The 23,459-nt window shown below is 40.4% G+C and overlaps 1 protein-coding gene across 3 annotated transcripts in view; it reads right to left on the reverse strand.

Moving 5' to 3' along the window:
• Nucleotides 1–644: 644 nt before the first annotated feature.
• The window catches only part of ttyh2 (tweety family member 2), a 115,557-nt gene continuing 92,742 nt past the window's right edge, over nucleotides 645–23,459 (reverse strand). For 2 of the 3 annotated variants that reach the window (XM_036571927.1, XM_036571930.1), the window contains exons 5-14: nucleotides 21,877–21,972; nucleotides 19,896–19,968; nucleotides 17,776–17,845; nucleotides 17,501–17,556; nucleotides 11,377–11,481; nucleotides 10,796–10,888; nucleotides 8,842–8,984; nucleotides 5,609–5,815; nucleotides 3,648–3,726; nucleotides 645–980 (exon numbers count right to left, since the gene is read on the reverse strand). In XM_036571927.1, coding sequence (XP_036427820.1) covers nucleotides 900–980; nucleotides 3,648–3,726; nucleotides 5,609–5,815; nucleotides 8,842–8,984; nucleotides 10,796–10,888; nucleotides 11,377–11,481; nucleotides 17,501–17,556; nucleotides 17,776–17,845; nucleotides 19,896–19,968; nucleotides 21,877–21,972 — 1,003 coding nt within the window. In that variant the 3' untranslated portion in view covers nucleotides 645–899. The remainder of the gene's footprint in view (nucleotides 981–3,647; nucleotides 3,727–5,608; nucleotides 5,816–8,841; nucleotides 8,985–10,795; nucleotides 10,889–11,376; nucleotides 11,482–17,500; nucleotides 17,557–17,775; nucleotides 17,846–19,895; nucleotides 19,969–21,876; nucleotides 21,973–23,459) is intronic. The other variant, XM_036571928.1, reaches the window with a different exon arrangement.

The following is a 23,459-nucleotide window of genomic DNA, read 5'->3' on the forward strand; positions in this document are numbered from 1 at the left end:
GGAAACCAGCTGCTCTCCTATTGGCTGTGCTGAGGCCGAAGGAAGATTTTTGACTGCCACTCTGTTGAACGGTGCAGGTAGAAGCTTTATAACGCTACGGTTTACAGCCAGATGTGACGATACAGCAGCTGTGAGAAAGGTCTGTAAAGTGATTCTGATGAAGTTTCTCATGACGTCCAATTTTATCAATGAATAAACGAACAGCTAACTATAACAAAGTTATTACCCTCTTAAACCCACATTCAAACCCCTGTTTGTCAGCAGAGACGATATGAGAATTAGAAATAAAATTAAATTTGGTTTAAATTTGTAAAAAATGAGAAATAAAATCAGATCCTTGAAGAGAACTGAATCAGCAGTTCTGGGATTAGACGACTGCATCGTCCTGAGGCGGCAAGCTTGTACAGTACAGTCATATGCAAAAGTTTGTGCACCCCCCCCAAGTTGAATGATATGTAACATGTTATTTCAAACTTTAGTGCACAATTTGTATGTATTTGCTAAGTTTAACACATCAGAACAAAAATAAACATAAAATATGCTGTAAAAGTTGCCATAACTTTTGCACAGGACCCAAGTATGTTTAACCACAACATGTTAAATTCAGCAAACTAACAGTAACTGTGCGCTAAAATGTGCTGTTTGTTCTCTGTAGAGGAAAAATATTATTTTCACTTGGATCACTAGCAAAACAAACAGAACCGGACGGGGGCGCTTAAACTTTTGCACAGACTTTACGCATGTCCCAAACTGAGACCGTGTTCCAGCGAACTCACTGCAGTCACACACACACACAGACAGACGTGGCGGTTCTTCGCAGGTTGAGCGTTCGCCCACGCTGGGTGATGATGATGAAGACGATGATGATGATGATGATGATGAAGGTTAGGAGATGAACTCTAGGCCCTGAAATCCTCCCCGAAGTGCCTTATCTGGTCCTCGGTCATGGAGAGGTAGGTGGCTCTCATACTCGGAGAGTACTGCGGAGACAGAACACACGAATCACTCCTCTGTAGAACTGAAGATCCTATAAAGCTCCAGTTTGGTCCTGTGGACCATTTCCTTCATCATCAGACCACCTACAGCTCATCTCGCTGCCTGCTGCTCTATCGTTTGGGCATCTCTGGTCAAATTCCATGTTTTGTTGATTTTTTGAGTGTAAATAAGTGAACACATCCTCCACAGAGAACACAATTCTACATATTTATAATGCAGAATTATCGTTTACTGCTTACTGGGAGAAAAATAAACAGAAATTGTGCACTAAAAGCCATAATTGAGTTTGTTCCCTGTGGAAGATGTGTTAAAGCTACAGTAAACATTAGTAGTGAATACCAGTCATCATAGTATAAGTATGTAAAGTTTCCCCAAATTATCTCAGACTTATTCTCTATATTATAGAGAATCTTTTCAAATACGACATACGGAAGTTAGTTTTTCCCATCAGATAAAAGGTGCAGATCTTTGGGTTCATGGACACACACTCTCAGAAATAAAGGTGCTAAACTGTCACTGGGTCAGTGCCCCTCTTGTCACTGGGGTGGAATCCTCAAGTGTCCATCTCACTACCTTTAGTCAGAGAACATAACTGAACCATAATCCACTGAAATGATATGTGCTAAGCTGTACTGACTCCACACACCCCGTCTCGCCTCCAGGCTTTTATTTTACTGTTCTGTTTTAAAACATTCGGTTATGAAAAGGAACAAATACGAACTTTTCACCTGGATAAACTTATTTAAGGTTCACAATCAGACCTTAAAACCACTGTTGTACACAGCAGCACTGCTGTGTCTGATCCACTCAGACCAGCACAACACACACTAACACACCACCACCACGTCAGTGTTACTGCAGTGCTGAGAATGACCCACCACCCAAATAGTACCTGCTCTGTGAGGGTCCATGGGGGTCCTGACCACTGAAGAACAGGGTAAAAGGGGGCTAACAAAGTATCAGAGAAACAGATGAACTACAGTCTGTAACTGTAGAACTACAAAGTGCACCTATATAGTAAGTGGAGCTGATAAAGTGGACAATGAGCGTAGAAACAAGGAGGTGGTCAGAATGTTATGCCTGATCGGTGTATGTACGCTTACGCCTGGCATTATAAAGTGTTACATTTGCTATAACACCTTATAAATGCATTTAGAAAGCATTAGACATACAGGATTCACTGGAGGTTTTACCATAAAATCTTAGTGTTGCTTATTTGCAATTAGAAAATTAACAAAACATGTAATTTGACCAGTTCTAAAACTTCAAACACCAAACATTATGAGTCTGATTTTTCACCAAACTGTTCCTTTTCTAACAGCGTCTAGAACACACTGAACTCTGTGACTAATGGGGGTCCATGCTAGGAGTGATGAGGAGACAGGATCTGGGTTTATTTAACACCTAAAGATGCAGGATAAGAAAGGAACGCGTGAGCGAGGAAAAGGAAGAGAGGTAAGACAACACACCAGAGATTCAGAACAGAGAGAAAAGTAACTTACGCAGTTTCTATATGGCTGAGAGTATAGCTCCAAAAAAGATTTTAGATTTGGTGGAGGAAAAAAAAACAAAACAATAAAAACAGAAACACACAAACACAGAAACAAACGAACAAAGAAGAACGTAAAAAAAGACTATTAGTCGAAAAAAGAGGAAAACAATGTTCATCTGAAGGACAGTGGTTAGCCATGAACATCAACAATACAGCAAAGAGAACATTACCCTACTCTTTTCATTGCTCTATCACTCATGCTTTCTCTATTGGAGCTACATCTTTATGTATGAAAAGTGTCATATAAATAAATATTATTATTAGACTTATATTATTATTATAAATGTGTTATTGGATAAAATAAATAGGGGTTAAAATTGCTTGCCACTTATTCAATTGTGCTACAATCCCATGTCAGTAACTCTGATGTTCCCAGACTCAGATTAAGGCTAATCTCACAAATGTCACTCCCAAAAATGTTGGGACAGCATGTCAAACTCTAATAAAACCAGAAAGCGGCGATTGTACCTGTATTTAAATGAAAATAGTGCAAAGACAATTGATGCCTGCAACAGGTTGCTAGGAGACCCAAATAAGCTGTGGAGGAATCAATTTAGGATTAGGGACTTTGCACAATGTTCATAAAGCTACATAATGATGTGAGGGTATGAAGGGAGCCTCGAGGGAAGCCCAATCCCCTACGAGGGAGGAGGGGTTGAAGCTCGCCACTTTGCTAAAAATGCAAACAACTAACAGTTTAAGAATAATGTTCCTCAATATCTGAGGTAGCGATTTCAGATTTTTCACCCTCCACAGTGCATAATATCACAAGATGCAGGTAACCTGGACAAATCTGCGCACACAGGGCCAGGCCGAAAGCCACAAACGAAGGGCTTCTAACCATCTATGGAGAATTATGTGCTGATTAATCCTGAACACACAAAACTGTCATGATGTCTTAGAAGACGTGGGAGTGCTTGTGTTTGTTCTACAGTATTCTACAGTGCATAAACAGGAACTCTGTTATTTTTCCCTTGTTATTGGATTATTGTTCTTCTTTCTCAGGTTAGACATGACAGCGTTGTGTGTGTGTGTGTGTGTGTGTGTGTGTGTGTGTGTCTGTTTATTAGGAGGACTTGGCCTCCGGAAATCAACGCACCGAAGGAGGAGGAGACCCTCTGCCTATTAGAGGCACATTCTCATATCGCGGATTACCACCAAACAGAGCCGTCTGATTCCTGAGAGAGAGAGAGAGAGAGAGGGAGAGAGGAAGAGGGAGAGAGAAAGGGAGAAAGAGAGGGAAAGAGGGAAAGAGAGGGAGGGGGAGAGTGGGGGGGAGTGAGAGAGAGGGAGAGAGAGGGCGAGAGAGAAAAGGGGGGAGAGACAGAACAGAGAGAGAGAGAGAGAGAGAGAGAGGGAGAGATAGAGAGATAGAACATAGAGAGAGAGATAGAACGGAGAGAGAGAGAGAGAGAGGGAGAGAGAGAGAGAAAGGGGGGATAAAACAGAGAGAGAAAGAGAGGGAGAGAGACAGAAAGGGGGAGAGAGATAGAACAGAGAGAGAGAAAGAGAGGGAGAGAGAGAGATAGAACATTGAGAGAGAGAGATAGAACGGAGAGAGAGAGAGAGAGAGAGAGAGAGAGAGAGGGGGGGAGAGAGAGATAGAACAGAGAGAGAGAGAGAGAGAGGGAGAGATAGAGAGATAGAACATAGAGAGAGAGATAGAACGGAGAGAGAGAGAGAGGGAGAGAGAGAGAGAAAGGGGGGATAAAACAGAGAGAGAGAAAGAGAGGGAGAGAGACAGAAAGGGGGAGAGAGATAGAACAGAGAGAGAGAAAGAGAGGGAGAGAGAGAGATAGAACATTGAGAGAGAGAGATAGAACGGAGAGAGAGAGAGAGAGAGAGAGAGAGAGAAAGGGGGGAGAGAGATAGAACAGAGAGAGAGAGAGAGAGAAAGAGGGGGAGACAGATAGAATAGAGAGAGAGAGCGTGGGAGGGAGAGAGAGAGATAGAACATTGAGAGAGAGAGAGAGAGAGAGAAGGGGGGAGAGACAGAACAGAGAGAGAGAGAGAGAGAGAGAGAGGGAGAGATAGAGAGATAGAACATAGAGAGAGAGATAGAACGGAGAGAGAGAGAGAGAGGGAGAGAGAGAGAGAAAGGGGGGATAAAACAGAGAGAGAGAAAGAGAGGGAGAGAGACAGAAAGGGGGAGAGAGATAGAACAGAGAGAGAGAGAGAGAGAGAGAGAGAGAAAGGGGGGGAGAGATAGAAACAGAGAGAGAGAGAGAGAGAGAGAGAGAAAGAGGGGGAGACAGATAGAATAGAGAGAGAGAGCGTGGGAGGGAGAGAGAGAGATAGAACATTGAGAGAGAGAGAGAGAGAGAGAGAGAGAGAGAGTGTTAGTATCAAGACTACTACCCACTAAAATCACAGCATTAAACAACTTATATCCCTAAAATATGAGACTGACTGCCAGTCATGATGTAAATGGAAGTTGTTGTAGTCTATTATCGGCTTCACAGGTCTCTAGAATAAAGATACCAAACATAAAAACTACATAAATTAATGTAGACGATGTGTCACAAATTAACACACTTAAATATGGAGTTATCCTTCATATATGCAGTGACGTACCTGATTGTCCTGATAGTTTACCAAGAACAAACTGTGGTTATTATTTGGAATTTCTGACTTAAAATCATAAAATCTTGTTGAATTAAATTCGGTAATTAACGCACGAAAGTATTAATATCTCAGATCGTTATATTTTTGCCTAAATGCAAAAGCTGTTTAATGACTTTTTCCTTATTTTCACCCCCTAATAAATCAAAGCTGTAAGTCTGGGTGGGTCACTGCAGAGGCTGCCTTCCAGTTACCCACCCAGAGCTACAGCTTGGGACCTGAGAACAGTTCTGCGCTTCATGAACTCGTCATCAACCTGACGCAGACTTTCTCTTAGGACTTTTCTCACGAACACGTTTAAGAACAAACTGAGGAAGATGTTGGAGGAAGAGGCTCATTCTTATGAACTCCAGTGTTTTAAGTTCTCATCTTGTGGAGACTCGTGAATCTGGCTCCAGGTAGCAGCTGAAGCCTGACGGACGAAGAAGTGTGTCTCACATGTATTCGTTGACGGGGGCGTTTGAAGCGGCCGGGGTGGCCGAGGCAGCCGGAGCGGCGGGGGGGTGCAGGCTGTTCTGGCTGCCCATGCTGCTGCTGTAGCTGCAGAAACTGTGCAGGTTCCCCTGCTGAGCATGCTGGGAACCCAACCGCCGGATACGCGGGTTAAAGGGGTCCTCCTCGTCTATATCATCATAATCCCGCTCTCTGGGGAGGGGGGGTGAGAGAGAGAGAGAGAGAGAGAGAGAGAGAGATAAGGATTCATTTGTATTTACAAACATTAAAATATATATCGCTGTTCTCAGAAACAAAACCTCCATAAATGGTAACTTTACAGGAGAAGGAAAAAACTTACTTTACTTTTAATGTAAGTCAATGGAACCAGAGTTTTTTCCAAGTGATTTTGGGTTGTTTATTTTAGTCCATTCATCATGAAATTCACATACAATGTAAAGGGCATTCAGATATGTTCAAATTATGTAAAACTGAAAAACGTCAAAAATGAAGATACAAGGTTTTCTTGCGTCAGCAGCGATGTGTATATCAGTTTATACGTATGAAAAAGTGAAAAGTCAGCACATCTTCCACAGTAAATACACCTAAATACAGAGAACACGCATTAAAATAGATTTAATATATTGGAAAACAAAAAAAATGTGCATCTGCAGAAAAGTGGATTAAAAGTTGCTATATTTCTAAATGTTGTAAGAGGTTTGCAAATTTAAACATGTACAGGACCAACAGACTAAAAATAGTCTGGTTTATTTTATATGAAAACATACAATTTAGAGTTTATTCTTTGTTTAATTCAAATCTGACATAGTAGTTCACGTAGAAACACCATTTTAACTTTTATATATTCAAAATATTTGAATAGTATGCAGGTCACCTGAAAATATGTTGCTAGTTATTAAAAATAGATGTTATTTAACAGATGCACCATCATTACAAAATCAACATCCTCTTTTTGAAACACTCAGTGGGTCACAGTGGTGGACGAAGTACACAAACCATGTACCTGAGTTAAAGTAGAGACACCCAAGGTAAAATATTACTCCAGTAAAAGTAGAAGTTCCTCCCTTTAGACCTCCACTTGAGTAAAAGTACTAAAGTATTTGCCTTCAAATGTACTTAAGTATCTAAAGTAGAAGTACTAAAAGATTAATTATGACTCTGATGTTCTATTATCATTTTTATAACAAGACTCGCTTCATTAACTCATTTTAGGTGAAAATACTCCAGTGTCTCTCTTGGTAAACCAGTCTTTTAATAGAATGTCATTAATTAGTGACGCTGATGTCTATTAAAATTATCATAAGCACAAAACACTGAAGGCAAAGAGTTTCCATCAGGTAGAACTGAGTGGCTCTGAAATCACTTTTTACAAACAAGCAAAGTTTCAGTTTAAGATTTATTTGAACTTAGTTACAAGTTTAAGTTCAATAAAAACTTTAAACTCAGATTCACAAATGAGTTTCCTTCACTAAACTGCATCTGTAGGTCTCTGTTCATAAACATAAACTAGCCAAAACTAATTTACTATAAAATGAAATGTGTTTGTATAAATTCAGAATAAAGACACGTCAGTCACAACTGTATATGAGTACATATTTCTATATTCTGGTCTGTTTACACAAAGTTAGGTTAGTTCATCATTTATGTTGAACAGACTCTCCCAAAATTTTACGCTGCTGCACTGATGTTGAACCGTGTGCTGCACTGGGTCGGTATGACCAACAGGTCAAAACAAGCTCTAAACAAAGTGACCGCTGTGCCCTGATTGGTGTTCTTGCTTTGCGCTTCTTTCGTTTTGACATGTTATGTTTTTATGCACACATAAACCAAAAGGAACGACAGATTTCTCATAATGTAGTGGAGTAAAAAGTGAGATATTTGACTTTGAAATGTGGAGTGAAAGTAAAAAGTCGCCCAAAATGGAAAAACTTCAGTACAGATACACGAAAAAACTACTTAAGTACAGCAACGAATCACATTTACTTAGTTACTGTCCACCACTGGTGTGTTAACTTATCTACATTTAGAAAATCAACAGAACATGCAATTTGCCAAAGGCCCTCAAAAGTTGTCGATCTGGTCAGTAAGTGTTTATGTGGTCAGAAAGCCTAATATTACAATAAATACAAGCAACATTAATACGGTTAAGTAGTGATTTTATGTGTGTCAGCCTGTTTGTGTCCTCTCCTCATGGCAGTCCAGTATTATCTGTAGTGATCATCCAACACCTGCTTTATCTAATCAATACTTCAATATGTTAAATCAGCTGCTGCTTAATAAATAAATGTGATGTCTGGAGGAAAAATCTGGACCCAAACTTTGTTCTTCAAACCAGCTCACAAGATACCAACTACTTTAACGTATTTATGTTTTTTTGCATCTATTCTGATGATATACGGTGTTTTTCACAAGCAAAAACATATTTATTGTTGAGATAAGTGTTTTTAAATAATGTGCTTAACTGCCTAAAACATTTGCACAGTATTGTACAAATATCCTCTTCTTCAGTGGTCAGGACCCCCATGGACCCTCACAGAGCAGCTACTATTTGGGTGGTGGATCATTCTCAGCACTGCAGTAACACTGATGTGGTGGTGGTGTGTTAGTGTGTGTTGCCCTGGTACGAGTGGATCAGACACAGCAGTGCTGCTGGAGTTTTTAAACACTGTGTCCACTCACTGTCCACTCTATTAGACACTCCTACCTTGTCCGTCCACCTTGTAGATGTAAAGTCAGAGACGATAGCTCATCTGCTGCTGCACAGTTTGTGTTGGTCATCCTCTAGTCCTTCATCAGTGGTCACAGGACGCTGCCCACAGGACGCTGTTGGCTGGATATTTTTGGTTGGTGGACTATTCTCAGTCCAGCAGTGACACTGAGGTGTTTAAACACTCCAGCAGCACTGCTGTGTCTGATCCACTCGTACCAGCGCAACACACACTAACACACCACCACCACGTCAGTGTTACTGCAGTGCTGAGAATGATCCACCACCCAAATAGTACCTGCTCTGTGAGGGTCCATGGGGGTCCTGACCACTGAAGAACAGGGTAAAAGGGGGTTAACAAAGTATCAGAGAAACAGATGGACTACAGTCTGTAACTGTAGAGCTACAAAGTGCACCTATATAGTAAGTGGAGCTGATAAAATGGACAATATCAAATCTAATGTGATATATGAACGTATGTATGAACGCTGGTGTGTAAACGTGACTGTACCTGTTGGCGATCTGCCTCCAGGCGCGTGGAATAGCACACAGCATCGTGCAGAAGGCACCAGCAGCCAGCAGAGAGAACAGACACAGGTACAGCAGACCCTCCACTCCATCATAACACACGCCCATCAGAGCGTCCAGGTAGTCCTGCACAGACACAGATACCGAAACGCACCTCAGAATTCTGACACTGCTGACGTATTTCAGTCTGTTGATCTGAAGTCTGTTTCAGAAACATTAACTAATCTTCTTATTTTCATTTCAGCAATTTTCTTTTAGTGAATCAGAGATTTTACTGTGGAAATCAGTCAGTAGTTAATAAATGCATAATTTGGGCAGCAGACAATGAAACAGTAAGTCAGTGGTCAGCAGTGAGGCAGCAGATAAAATAGTAAGTCAGTAATCAGTAGTGAGGAAGCAGACAATAAAACGGTAAGTCAGTAGTGAGGCAGCAGACAATAAAACAGGAAGTCAGTAGACAGTAATGAGGCAATCGACAGTAAAACATTAGGTCAGAAGTGAGGCAACAGACAAAAAACACAAGAAGAAAGTAGTTCGTAGTGAGGAAGCAGACAATAAAACATTAAGTCAGTAGTCAGTAGTGAGGCAGCAGACAATAAAACAGGAAGTCAGTAGTCAGCAGTGAGGCAGTAGACAATAAAACATTAAGTCAGTAGTCAGTAGTGAGGCAGCAGACAATAAAACAGAAAGTCAGTAGACAGTAATGAGGCAGTAGACAATAAAACATTAAGTCAGTAGTGAGGCAACAGACAAAAAAACAAGAAGAAAGTAGTCAGTAGCGAGGAAGCAGACAATAAAACATTGTCAGTAGTCAGTAGTGAGGCAGCAGACAATAAAATAGTAAGTCAGTAGTCAGTAGTGAGGCAGTAGACAATAAAACAGGAAGTCAGTAGTCAGTAGTGAGACAGCAGACAATTAAACACTAAGTCAGTAGTGAGGCAGCAGACAATAAAACAGGAAGTCAATAGTCAGCAGTGAGGCAGCAGACAATAAAACATTAAGTCAGTAGTGAGACAGCAGACAATAAAACAGAAGGTCAGTAGTCAGTAGTGAGGAAGCAGACAATAAAACAGGAAGTCAGTAGTCAGCAGTGAGGCAGTAGACAATAAAGCAGGAAGTCAGTAGTCAGTAGTGAGGCAGCAGACAATAAAACATTAAGTCAGTAGTGAGACAGCAGACAATAAAACAAAAGGTCAGTAGTCAGTAGTGAGGAAGCAGACAATAAAACAGGAAGTCAGTAGTGAGCAGTGAGGCAGTAGACAATAAAACATTAAGTCAGTAGTCAGTAGTGAGACAGCAGACAATTAAACACTAAGTCAGTAGTGAGGCAGCAGACAATAAAACAGGAAGTCAATAGTCAGCAGTGAGGCAGTAGATAATAAAACATTAAGTCAGTAGTCAGTAGTGAGACAGCAGACAATTAAACACTAAGTCAGTAGTGAGGCAGCAGACAATAAAACAGGAAGTTAGTGGTGAGTAGTCAATAGTAGGCATATTAGTCAGTAGGAGTTGTCAGTAATATACATACAGGTAAAAATGTTACATAATAAAACAAACTGAAAATAAAATTATACGATTTTTCAATTTATATAAGAACATAAATATATTAAACAACTTTATAATTTATATAATTCATGATTCACAGATATTTACATATATGAATGTTAATAGAGGAGCACCGATCATGAACTTTCAGAAGAACTGATTCTGATTACATTTCAGCTCCGTTTTTGGGCTGATTTTTGCAGTCAGTAACCCTGTTTAGTGTGTAATATTGTTTATTGTTTATAGTTTGCAATATTATGGCAGCTCAGATCAGCTGAAATGAAAATGAATCTGCTGATTGTTGGTCACATCTTAGGGATGAAAATGGGGCAATTCAATCATGCACTTCTACATTTTAGTACACTGTGGTTCTACACTTCAGTACACAGTACCTTATTGAGTCCTCTGCAGTCCAGCAGGGCGGTCAGCTGGTGCAGGCTTCCTTCTGAATTGTTCAACAGCTGCTGGATGCCCAACAAATCTCTCTGTGAACATCAGCAGACACATCAGGATTACAACAGAATTTATATATACACTTTATATATGAATATGTTTTCTAGTCTCTCATCTGGATTTCCTCTCTGAGAATCTCCGCACAGCAATATCAAGACATTTCCAACACGGAAAAGCAGAACTGAGGCCAATAAAGCCTTTGTGTTTGCTGACTCCTGATGGACTGTTAAAAAAAACGTTCCACAAGCAAAACATCAGAAAACTGAACTACTATTTATTCTGTTTACAATAAATGACTATTTGCCTTGCTGTCCTCCTGACTATAAAGGAAAAAATACAAAAATCATTTATATTTAAGGTCATTTTAATGTCTTTGTAAAGTAAAAGTTTTGGCTTTAGAAAACTGAAGCATTAAAACAGCTGAAAATTTAAAATTTTACATATTTACCCTTCCACAAAATACCTAAGCACAAAACATCTGATTCCTGTAAGAGTAATCTGTGTGTACGTGTGTGTTCACCTCAGCCGTGGGGAACAGAGGCACAGCGAACTGCAGCAGCCCCTGGACCTGGATCTGCATGGTGGTCAGTGATCGCTGGAAAACTGTCAGGGACTGCAAAACAAACTGATTCAGGGTCAGATCTTACTCTAGAATCAAATACATATCAATAAAGACTGTAAAACAAACTGATTCAGGGTCAGATCTCACTCTAGAATCAAATACATATCAATAAAGACTGTAAAACAAACTGATTCAGGGTCAGATCTTACTCTAGAATCAAATACATATCAATAAAGACTATAAAACAAACTGAATCAGGGTCAGATCTCACTCTAGAATCAAAAACATATCAATAAAGACTGTAAAACAAACTGATTCAGGGTCAGATCTTACTCTAAAATCAATTACATATCAATAAAGATGGTAAAACAAACTGATTCAGGGTCAGATCTTACTCTAAAATCAATTACATATCAATAAAGATGGTAAAACAAACTGTTCAGGGTCAGATCTTACTCTAAAATCAATTACATATCAATAAAGACTATAAAACAAACTGAATCAGGGTCAGATCTCACTCTAGAATCAAATACATATCAATAAAGACTGTAAAACAAACTGAATCAGGGTCAGATCCTACTCCAAAATCAATTATATACAAATAAATTATAGATACACACCCAGCGGGGGTATAAAAATGCATAGATCTGACGGTGGCAATTCTACTGCACTGGTTTTAAAATGTTCGAATCGATTATAATCTATTAGAATAAGATCTCTTTCACTTTTTCAAATATAAGCCACAGCTTTTGGAGGGAGGAAATCCCTGTGGTATTTATCTGAATTACTACAGGGACCAGTTCTGAAAAACACACAGTCAAATTCTGCAGTTCAGCTGTTTACCAGCAGAGGGAGCACTCACACCACAATTCACAAACTTAACACATGCGAAACAGGACAGAGCAGCTGACCTCACCTGTCACTTACAATGACCAGACCCAGAATTCTAACCTATATAGTTCTCGTTAGTTTGTTGGGGCAATTTAAAGTGATAAATACAGTTTTGTTCCTTTCCCCAAATCGTTAATGAGCCAACGTGAGCTACGAGGCTAATGTAGCTAATGAGTTTAAGCTTATTCCCCACCAATTAGCATGGAGCTAACTGTATGTCTAGATCATCACACACTCGCCTCAAACTGTGTGGAGGTGTTCAGTATCTCTAATAGTCTTGATTATGTGGTTTCTGACACTGTTTGACTGTTAGCTATAAACATGGACTAAAATATGGACAAAAGTCATGCTTGTTTAGTGCGGATCTGGTTCTGGTTTGGCTGGTGACCCCAGTGTGGTCATCCAAAACACAAGATATGCCGGTTTTGCTGGTCTATGCTCGTTTTTCTAGCAGGGTCTAAAGCATCTAATTTGGTTAATCAGCTGCCTTGCTCGCTAGTTAGCCTAACTCATTGGTTAATATAAAAACAATATACTGCACACATTCGCTCACAAACAGGTTTACGATTACACAGAATCAAACATAAGCTCATATTTTTCTATGTCGGGCGTGAAGATATAAACAAAAACGCTCATTCTGAGGAGCCTAGTATGAATGCAAACAGCGTTAGCTTGCTGACCAGCTTATGTCACAGTAGCCACATTTAGATGCAGCCTAATAATCCGTTAATAATCCGACTAATAGATCAATCGGAATAGAATACGTCCACGTAAACACCTCAATCGGAATACAGTTTCTATCTGATTGATCGAGGTGGGAAATCCTGTAAATAATCAGTTAATTAGAAGAATAATATCCGTGTAAACGCCTGTATCTGATTACATTCCCTATCGGAAAGTTTAAGTCCGTTCTGATCATGTTCGTCGCGTCATAGTGAGAGTTTATACCGTTCAACATGGCGGAGCAGAAACTGGTCTGCAGAGGAGACGAAGTTCATGCTCTGATCTTTAGAAGACGGCGGTGGGACGGACGTCCAGCTTATGTGTCTCAGAACACGACGTCTTCCTCTCGGCCTTCTTTAATAAGGACATGTGAAGGACGTTTTCCTGAGTCTGAGATCATTTTAAAGTAAGTACGAGTGGATCAGACACAGCAGTGCTGCTGGAGTTTTTAAACACTGTGTCCACTCACTGTCCACTTTATTAGACACTCCTACCTTGTCAGTCCACCTTGTAGATGTAAAGTCAGAGATGATAGCTCATCTGCTGCTGCACAGTTTGTGTCGGTCATCCTCTAGTCCTTCATCAGTGGTCACAGGATGCTGTTGGCTGGATGTTTTAGGTTGATGGACTATTCTCAGTCCAGCAGCGACACTGAGGTGTTTAAAAGCTCCAGCAGCACTGCTGTGTCTGATCCACTCAGACCAGCGCAACACACACTAACACACCACCAACCCGTTAGTGTTACTGCAGTGCTGAGAATGATCCACCACCCAAATAGTACCTGCTCTGTGAGGGTCCATGGGGGTCCTGACCACTGAAGAACAGGGTAAAAGGGGGCTAACAAAGTATCAGAGAAACAGATGGACTACAGTCTGTAACTGTAGAACTACAAAGTGCACCTATATAGTAAGTGGAGCTGATAAAATGGACAATGAGCGTAGAAACAAGGAGGTGGTCAGAATGTTATGCCTGATCTGTGTATAACAGCTGACACTCTAACAGCAAGCGAACCTTCGGGATGTCTAAACTGGAAACGTCGAGCTCGCATCAAGTCGAAACACAAACAGACGGACCCATCAGAAGATACACTGAGACGTCAGCTAAACTGAGTGAGTGTCTCAGTTACCCTCATGTGCTGGGCAGTTCAGTGGTATCTGCTAGGTCTACTTTGCTAACTGGCTGTATCCTTATTGATCAGTGACTCAAAATAAACAGTATCCATTCACCTCCAGCTTCCACTCTGAAAATTTCTCTACAAATTGCTTATAAAATTTACTGGAAGGGTCATACAGATCCTCCTTTACTCCACTTCGTGGATGAGCTTCTCATCTTCTATTTGAGGCTGAACGGCAGAGCAAAGTGATGCATCAAAAAGAAATGGGGCATCTGTCAAAAACAGAGTTGCATCACACCACATCACACTCGGCTGCTCACAGCTGGTGTGCACGCTCAGAAATAAAGGTGTTGAACTGTCACTGGGTCAGTTCCCCTCTTGTCACTGGGGTGGAACCCTCAAGGGTCCATCTCAGTACCTTTAGTCAGGGAACATAACTGAACCATAATCCACTGAAATGATATGTTCTAAGCTGTACTGACTCCACACACCCCGTCTCGTCTCCAGGCTTTTATTTTACTGTTCTGTTTAAAACATTCAGTTATGAAAAGGTACAAATACGAACTTTTCACCTGGAAAAACTTATTTAAGGTTCACAATCAGACCTTAAAACCACTGTTGGAGTTTTGAGGGAACATTTACACTGTTTGTACCTCGATGAACGAAAAATGTACCTGAACAGAACCTTTATTTCTGACAGTGTAGACAACTTCATTGATTATGATGGGAGCTTTTTAGGACACGGCGTTCAACGCAGTGGTTTCGTATTTTTAGACACTGCCCGATGCGGCGTGTCTGGCCTTAATAGTAAAAATAATCTACACTCATACAGATACGAGGTTATATGAAGTTAAATGACTCCTGCCTATGACATTTGCTGAAGAAACTACAGGTATAAACCAAGTTCTTAAATTAAAGAGGCAAAACTTTAGACACCAAACATGTCTGGGCTGATCGGCTACATTTGGAGTAAAGGGGGAAAACCACAAATCATATTTTTCACCAGATTTTCACTTTAAATCAGCCCTAACTGGGCGATCTGAGGACCCAGACTATAAAGAGGAAGAGCCGCCATCTCTGCTGCACATTCTGCCACAGTCAATTACCCAAAACGGGCAGATTTAATTAATCTGCTTTGATCTGACATCAGCTCATCGCTCTGAACCAAAGAGCCGAGAACTGAAACAAATGAGGCTGAAGCACAAAAGCAGCCTTTCAATTAGACACCAAAACACAGCGGAAAAGAAAGAGCGCGGCGTGAAGAAGAGGAAAGAAAAGAGCGCACAGTAACTTAGAGGAGGCAAAGAGGAGAAGATGAGAAGACTAAAGGAAAGTGATCAAGGTGGGGAGGAAGAGATGAGACGGTTTTGAGACTGAGTTTGGGCTCATACGGCAAAAACACTGCTGTATTAATATTACGGCTGTGAAAGTGAATGAAGAATATAAATTATTAACATCCCTTATTTTTGTAACAACATTTTCCTAGTTTGACCCTTCACTGACTGTATATACACCGATCAGGCATAACATTATGACCACCTCCTTGTTTCTGCGCTCATTGTCCATTTTATCAGCTCCACTTACTATATAGGTGCACTTTGTAGTTCTACAGTTACAGACTGTAGTCCATCTGTTTCTCTGATACTTTGTTAGCCCCCTTTTACCCTGTTCTTCAATGGTCAGGACCCCCATGGACCCTCACAGAGCAGGTACTATTTGGGTGGTGGATCATTCTCAGCACTGCAGTAACACTGACGTGGTGGTGGTGTGTTAGTGAGTGGAGTGTTGCGCTGGTCTGAGTGGATCAGACACAGCAGTGCTGCTGGAGTTCAGTGTCACCTCAGTGTCTTTGCTGGACTGAGAATAGTCCACCAACCAAAAACATCCAGCCAACAGTGTCCTGTGGGCAGCGTCCTGTGACCACTGATGAAGGACTAGAAGATGACCAACACAGATGAGCTATCGTCTCTGACTTTACATCTACAAGGTGGACTGACAAGGTAGGAGTGTCTAATAGAGTGGACAGTGAGTGGACACAGTGTTTAAAAACTCCAGCAGTCCTGCTGTGTCTGATCCACTCAGACCAGCACAACACACACTAACACACCACAACCACATCAGTGTTACTGCAGTGCTGAGAATGACCCACCACCCAAATAATACCTGCTCTGTGAGGGTCCATGGGGGTCCTGACCACTGAAGAACAGGGTAAAAGGGGGCTAACAAAGTATCAGAGAAACAGATGGACTACAGTCTGTAACTGTAGAACTACAAAGTGCACCTATATAGTAAGTGGAGCTGATAAAATGGACGATGAGCGTAGAAACAAGGAGGCGGTCAGAATGTTATGCCTGATCAGTGTATGATATATATGATATATACGCTCACTGACTGTATACATGTTAGATGGGTCGTTCTACTGAATCGGTTCACACTGCTCTCCCACAGTAAAAACACTATTAAAAGAAATAATCAAGTATTCAGATCTTAGATATTTACAATGATTATGTTCTGATTTATTTGAACTCAAGGTATCAATAGAGAGCGATAAGCTACATATATACAAAATCATCATTTATAGGGTGCTTTCTAGTGGGAGGAGTCAGTCCCAAACCCTAATTTGTAAATTTAAACTTGGGAAAATAATATTTACATTTTTCTTTTTCAAGCTTAACATTATTTATTTCTTTTAAAGTTGAAATATTTAAATTTGGTAAAGTTTGTAAAAATGGATATAAAGAAAAAAAAGAAGAAAGAAAGAAAGACAAAAAGGCAGACATAAAAAGAAAGAAAGAATAAAGAAAGATGAAGAAAGAAAGAAATAATAAAGAAAGATGAAGAAAAAGAAAGAAAGAAAGAGAAAGAAAGAAAAAAGGAAAGAAAGAAAAAAATAGACAAAGAAAGAGAGAAATAAAGAAAAAGAAAGAAGGAAAGAAAGATTAAGAAAAAAAAACAGAAAGAAAGAAAAGAAAGAAAAGAAAAAAATAAAGAAAATGAAGAAAAAAGAGAAAGAAAATGAGAGACAGAGAAAGAAAGTAAGAGAAAGAAAGAAAGAAAGAAAGAAAGAAAGAAAATAAAGAAAAAGAAAGAAAAAAGAAAGAAAGATGGACAGATAGGCAGAAAGAGGCAGACTGAAAGATAGACAGACAGTTCAGTAGACAGGTAGATAGACAGGTCATTCGATTGATGGACGGATCAACAAACAGACAGTCAAACAGATAGTCAGATAAATAGATAAGCAGACAGGCAGAGATATACAGACAGACAGACAGATAGACAGACAGGCAGAGATATACAGACAGACAGAGATGTATATACAGACAGACAGACAGGCAGACAGACGGGCGTATGTACCTGCTGGAAGGGGTTGGGGAGCGTCTGGCTGCAGTATAAATAATAATGGACGATTTCTGTATAAACACAGAGAAAAACAGAAGGAGAGCAAAAAACTCAGATTACAGTCAAATTAAATATTTAAAAAATGTAAATTTTTCATCAGCAGGGACAAAAACGGAGCAGCCCTCATAGCTGCGGTGCCGAGCAGCTACATCTCAGCAGAAATCTGAGCACGTCTGATGTTTTGCTGAACCGTTACATTAAACTGGACTCACCTCTGGACTGAGACTCACCTGAGCTGACGACGTCTTTGGTCTGGTTCATGATGAATTTGTCTGGAGACACACAGAAATCACTGGTTCCCTGCAGAACACAAGAACAAATACGCAACCCTTCATGACTACAATGTAGACATCTTATTTACTGTCCAAAACCACCAGTGAACCTACACGAGTCTTCCGAGACGCTGAGACATGGAATGTTATAGTGGAAAATCTGAAATAAAAACTTTTCTTTGGGGAATATTTTGACTGCACACTGCAAAAAATGATATCTTAGCAAAGTGAACACATTATAATTGTAGTTAATATGTCTAATATTACTCACTGACTGTAAATGTGATGGACGGATCAATCTACCGGATTAGTTCACGCTGCTCTGACAGTAAAAAATATTAAAAAATAAACAAATTATTCAGATCTTAGAAGTTTACAAGGATTATGATCTGATCTATTTAAACTTAAGACATTAATAAAGACAGTAATAAGCTAAATATATACAAAATCATCATTTAAGGGGTACTTTCTATTGTTAGGAGCCTGTCAGAAACCCTAACCCCTAAATTTACACTTCTGACAATAATACTTACATTTTTTTCAAATGTAAGATTTTTTATTTATTCTTTTTAAGTTAAAATATTTAGATTTAAAGATTAGATTTAGATGGTAAAATAGTGGAAAATCTGAAATAATAAGTTTCTTTGGGACAAAAACAATATATCTTGGCAAAGTCAACACATTATAAATGTAGTTAAGATAATAATAACATTATTACAGATATTATAAGATCATCACATTTGTTTCTAGACACTCTGAACGACTCTGTTTGCATCTTAACCAGTTAATTATGCAATTGAACTGAATTTTAAACAGTTGGTGGAATTTCCCTTCGAGGACATGTGCCAACAATAGAATACGAGGATAATATGCATGCTGTAAACCACATTTACATTTCTGCATACATTTGCATATGTACTGCACACACGTACAACACAAACACGCACGCCGAGGGAAAAGCAGACGTTTCTCAAACTACATTTGCATATATGTAAATTTCTCTACGCTCGAATGCACAAACACTGCTGATTCTCTCTCCCCAGGTTCAGCATGATCTCCTACTGCACAATAACATTCAGACTAATCGGACACTCTCACCAGCATCTACTGCCCATCAGTGCCCACTGTCCATTAAACATCTGAGGGGAGTTTGTCTTCTTTTGAAGTTTTTGGAGTAATTAAATGATTTTCACTGTTATGAGTGTCTAATCTCCAAAATGTGCACAAGCACTAATAAAGTGGCCAGTGAGTGGAAGCACAAGGTGGGTGTTTCTAATAAAGTGTCCAGTTAGTAGAAGCACAAGGTGGGTGTTTCTAATAAAATGGCCAGTGAGTAGAAGCACAAGGTGGGTGTTTCTAATAAAGTGGCCAATCAGTGGAAGCATGAGGTGGGTGTTTCTAATAAAGTGTCCAGTTAGTAGAAGCACAAGGTGGGTGTTTCTAATAAAATGGCCAGTGAGTAGAAGCACAAGGTGGGTGTTTCTAATAAAGTGGCCAATCAGTGGAAGCATGAGGTGGGTGTTTCTAATAAAGTGGCCAATTAGTGGAAGCACAAGGTGGGTGTTTCTAATAAAATGGCCAGTGAGTAAAAGCACAAGGAGGGTGTTTGCAATAAAATGGCCAGTGAGTAGATGCACAAGGTGGGTGTTTCTAATAAAGTGGCCAGTGAGTAAAAGCACAAGGTGGGTGTTTCTAATAAAATGGCCAGTGAGTAAAAGCACAAGGAGGGTGTTTCTAATAAAATGGCCAGTGAGTAGAAGCACAAGGTGGGTGTTTCTAATAAAGTGGCCAGTGAGTAAAAGCACAAGGTGGGTGTTTCTAATAAAATGGCCAGTGAGTAAAAGCACAAGGAGGGTGTTTCTAATAAAATGGCCAGTGAGTAAAAGCACAAGGAGGGTGTTTCTAATAAAATGGCCAATTAGTGGAAGCACAAGGTGGGTGTTTCTAATAAAGTGGTCAGTGAGTGGAAGCACAAGGAGGGTGTTTCTAATAAAATGGCCAGTGAGTAGAAGCACAAGGTGGGTGTTTCTAATAAAGTGGCCAGCGACTGTATAAACAGTTGTAATTCTGGAACTCACCACAGCTGTCGCTATATCAGCTCCCAGAGACGCCCAGCTCAGGATCAGAGTTAGAACACCAAACACCATCATCCTGTAACAGACACAGTCACTGTGACTCACTGTCCTCAGGGGCCTCTAATACTGTGATCTGTAAGGGTTCTCGATCTGACTGGTTCTACTCAGTATGACTAATTTTACCCTGAATGAATGTGTTTAATACACGCTGAATTCTGCAGGGACCCAGCGAGCATTTATTTCTACAGATTAGGAGCATGGTTTTTCAAGGGTTCTTTAGTAAAGACAATGGTTCTATGTAGAACCATGAACACTCCAAGAATCATTTGCATGCTTAAATGGTTCTTTGCATGGTGAAATGGTTCTTCAGATGTGGTGTATATGGTTCTGTATGGCACCAAAAAGGGTTTTAATATTTTTACAATATCGAGCTTGTAACAATAGCAGAACCCTTTTGGGTGCTATATAAAACCCTTTTGAAAAAAGTGGACTGTTGCTATGGTATTCCAGGTGATTGCTAAGGTGTTGCTAGGCTGTTGCTATGGTATTCCAGGTGATTGCTAAGGTGTTGCTTGGCTGTTGCTATGGTATCTCAGGTGTTTGCTAAGGTGTTGCTAGGCTGTTGCTATGGTATCCCAGGTGATTGCTAAGGTGTTGCTAGGCTGTTGCTATGGCATCCTAGGTCATTGAAAAGGTGCTGCTATGGTATGGTTATTATATTAGATTGCTAATATAATATTAATATAATAAATTATATTAGATTGCTAATGTGTTGCTACGCTGTTGCTATGGTATCCCAGGTGATTGCTAAGGTGTTGCTAGGCTGTTGCTATGGCATCCTAGGTCATTGAAAAGGTGCTGCTATGGTATGGTTATTATATTAGATTGCTAATGTGTTGCTAGGCTGTTGCTATGGTATCCCAGGCCATTGCTAGGGTGTTGCTAGGCTGTTGCTAGGCTGTGGTTATGGTATTCCAGGTGATTGCTAAGGTGTTGCTAGGCTGTTGCTATGGTATTCCAGGTCATTGCTAAGGTGTTGCTTGGTTGTTGCTATGGTATTCCAGGTGATGGCTAAGGCGTTGCTAGGCTGTTGCTATAGTATTCCAGGTCATTGCTAAGGTGTTGCTAGGCTGTTGCTATGGTATCCCAGGTGATTGCTAAGGCGTTGCTATGCCGTTGCTATGGTATTCCAGGTGATTGCTAAGGTGTTGCTAGGCTGTTGCTATGGTATTCCAGGTGATTGCTAAGGCGGTAATATCATGTTGCTATGCTATGGCTGTTTTCGCAGCTTGGCCAACATAGACTGCATAGACTGGTGAGAGAACAGTACAGTGAACAGTAGATTAACAATGTTTACATTTACATCAAAATCTTTTTTTTTCAAGAAATGTAAGAAATTTTAGTTTTTAAAAAATGTGGGCCCTTTTAAGCTCCAGTTGTTGTGAAAAGGTGCGCCAGGGGGACGTGTAAAAGTGAGCATGTTAAAAATGACACTGTGTTGACACTATCACGTCTTAACGTACTGCATAATTATGTTGGAATCCATTTTTATGATGTAGATTTTAGGAACAATTCACTCTCCAACCCAGATCATTTTAAAGGGTTTTATACTTTTTCCTGTGTGTGTGATGTGGTCAGACAGCGTTTGTCCCGCGTGGCTGAGCTGGAGATGGATTTCATGCCCCAGAGATTTCTTTCACTCCAGAAAACGAAAAAAAAGACCCTCTCTGACCACTCGCTCTCTAATATCTGTCCGTTCTCCTTCTCTCTATTACTTTGATGCAGTGTGTACTTTAGATGTGCCTATCACAGTCTGCACTTTCTAAAGCCTCTTAATAAATAAGACACTAATGAAGATACAACACTGACACTTCGCTCATGGTGTGCTGGACACAGTAATGAAGCGGTGAGTAAATCAGTGATGAACGCTTCTCTGAAATCCGGTAAACTGAGGTGGTTTAAGCTCTGCAGTCTGAGTTCTTACGTGGTGAGGAGCCAGCGCGACTGTTTGGCCAGACCGAGACACGCTGCCAGACAGATGACCAGATCCAGGATGAGTATCAGCAGATATGTCAACCACCTGCAGAAAACAAACACACAAATATTATTATTATTATTATTATTATTATTATTATTGTAGTACTAGTACTGTTATTATTAATAATATAAACTTGTAGAATAATTGTAGTATCATGAGGATGATGTTACAATCCTTATTAGACAGTTAAGCACAGAGATAAATAATGATATAAAACAATAATGATAGTAATAGTAATAATAATAATAATAATAATAATAATAATATGCTATCCCACCTGGTTGCTAAGGTGTTGCCAGGCTATTGCTATGTTATCAAACGTGGTTGCTATGGTGTTGCTAGGCTGTTGCTATGATATCCCACCTGGTTGCTAAGGTGTTGCTAGGTTATTGCTGTGCTCTCTTACGTGGTTGCTAAGGTGTTGCTAGTCTGTTGCTATGCTATCCCATCTGGTTGCTAAGGTGTTGCCAGGCTATTGCTATGTTATCAAACGTGGTTGCTATGGTGTTGCTAGGCTGTTGCTATGCTATCCCACCTGGTTGCTAAGGTGTTGCTAGTCTGTTGCTATGCTATCCCACGTGGTTGCTAAGGTGTTGCTAGTCTGTTGCTATGCTATCCCACCTGGTTGCTAAGGTGTTGCCAGGCTATTGCTATGCTATCAAACGTGGTTGCTATGGTGTTGCTAGGCTGTTGCTATGTTATCCCACCTGGTTGCTAAGGTGTTGCTAGGTTATTGCTGTGCTCTCTTACGTGGTAGCTAAGGTGTTGCTAGTCTGTTGCTATGCTATCCCACCTGGTTGCTAAGGTGTTGCCAGGCTATTGCTATGTTATCCCACGTGGTTGCTACGGTGTTGCTAGGCTGTTGCTATGTTATCCCAGGTGGTTGCTAAGGTGTTGCTAGGCTATTGCTATGCTCTCCCACGTGGTTGCTATAGTGCTGCTAGTCTGTTGCTATGCTATTCCACGAGTTTGCTACAGTGTTGCTAGGCTATTGCTATGCTATTCCACATTGTTGCTACGGTGTTGCTAGCCCATGCCTATCCTATCCCAAGTGGCTGCTAATGTGTTGCTAGGCTACTGCTATGTTGTCCCAGGTGGTTGCTAGCATTTGGCTGCAGAGTGTGTCGGTAGATGTAGATGCATAAGCATTTATAAGACGTTATGACAGAGTTTAGGAACTAAACTAAGCTGCAAGCCTTCAGTCCTTTATGTCACTGATAAGGACTTTCCTCAAACGTCAGACAGAGATAAAACTCTACTCCTCTGCTCTGATTAGACAGTGTTAAACAGAGCGCGAGTGCGAGAGAGAAATACAGAGGTATGTAAAGAGAGATGCTGAGTCCCCGTCCCTTCTGGAGCGCATGTCTATTTGTGGAGATTTGGTCACTCTCCACAAAAAGGCTGATTAATATTAAATGAGTCAGATCTATAGGCTTTAATATTTCATACAGCTGGGCTGAGGGATTAACTCAGCACTATGGTGGTTCTCAACACACACACACACACACACACACACACACACACACTTA

This window comes from Colossoma macropomum, unplaced genomic scaffold, assembly GCF_904425465.1.
Source record: "Colossoma macropomum unplaced genomic scaffold, Colossoma_macropomum, whole genome shotgun sequence".
Lineage (NCBI taxonomy): Eukaryota > Metazoa > Chordata > Actinopteri > Characiformes > Serrasalmidae > Colossoma > Colossoma macropomum.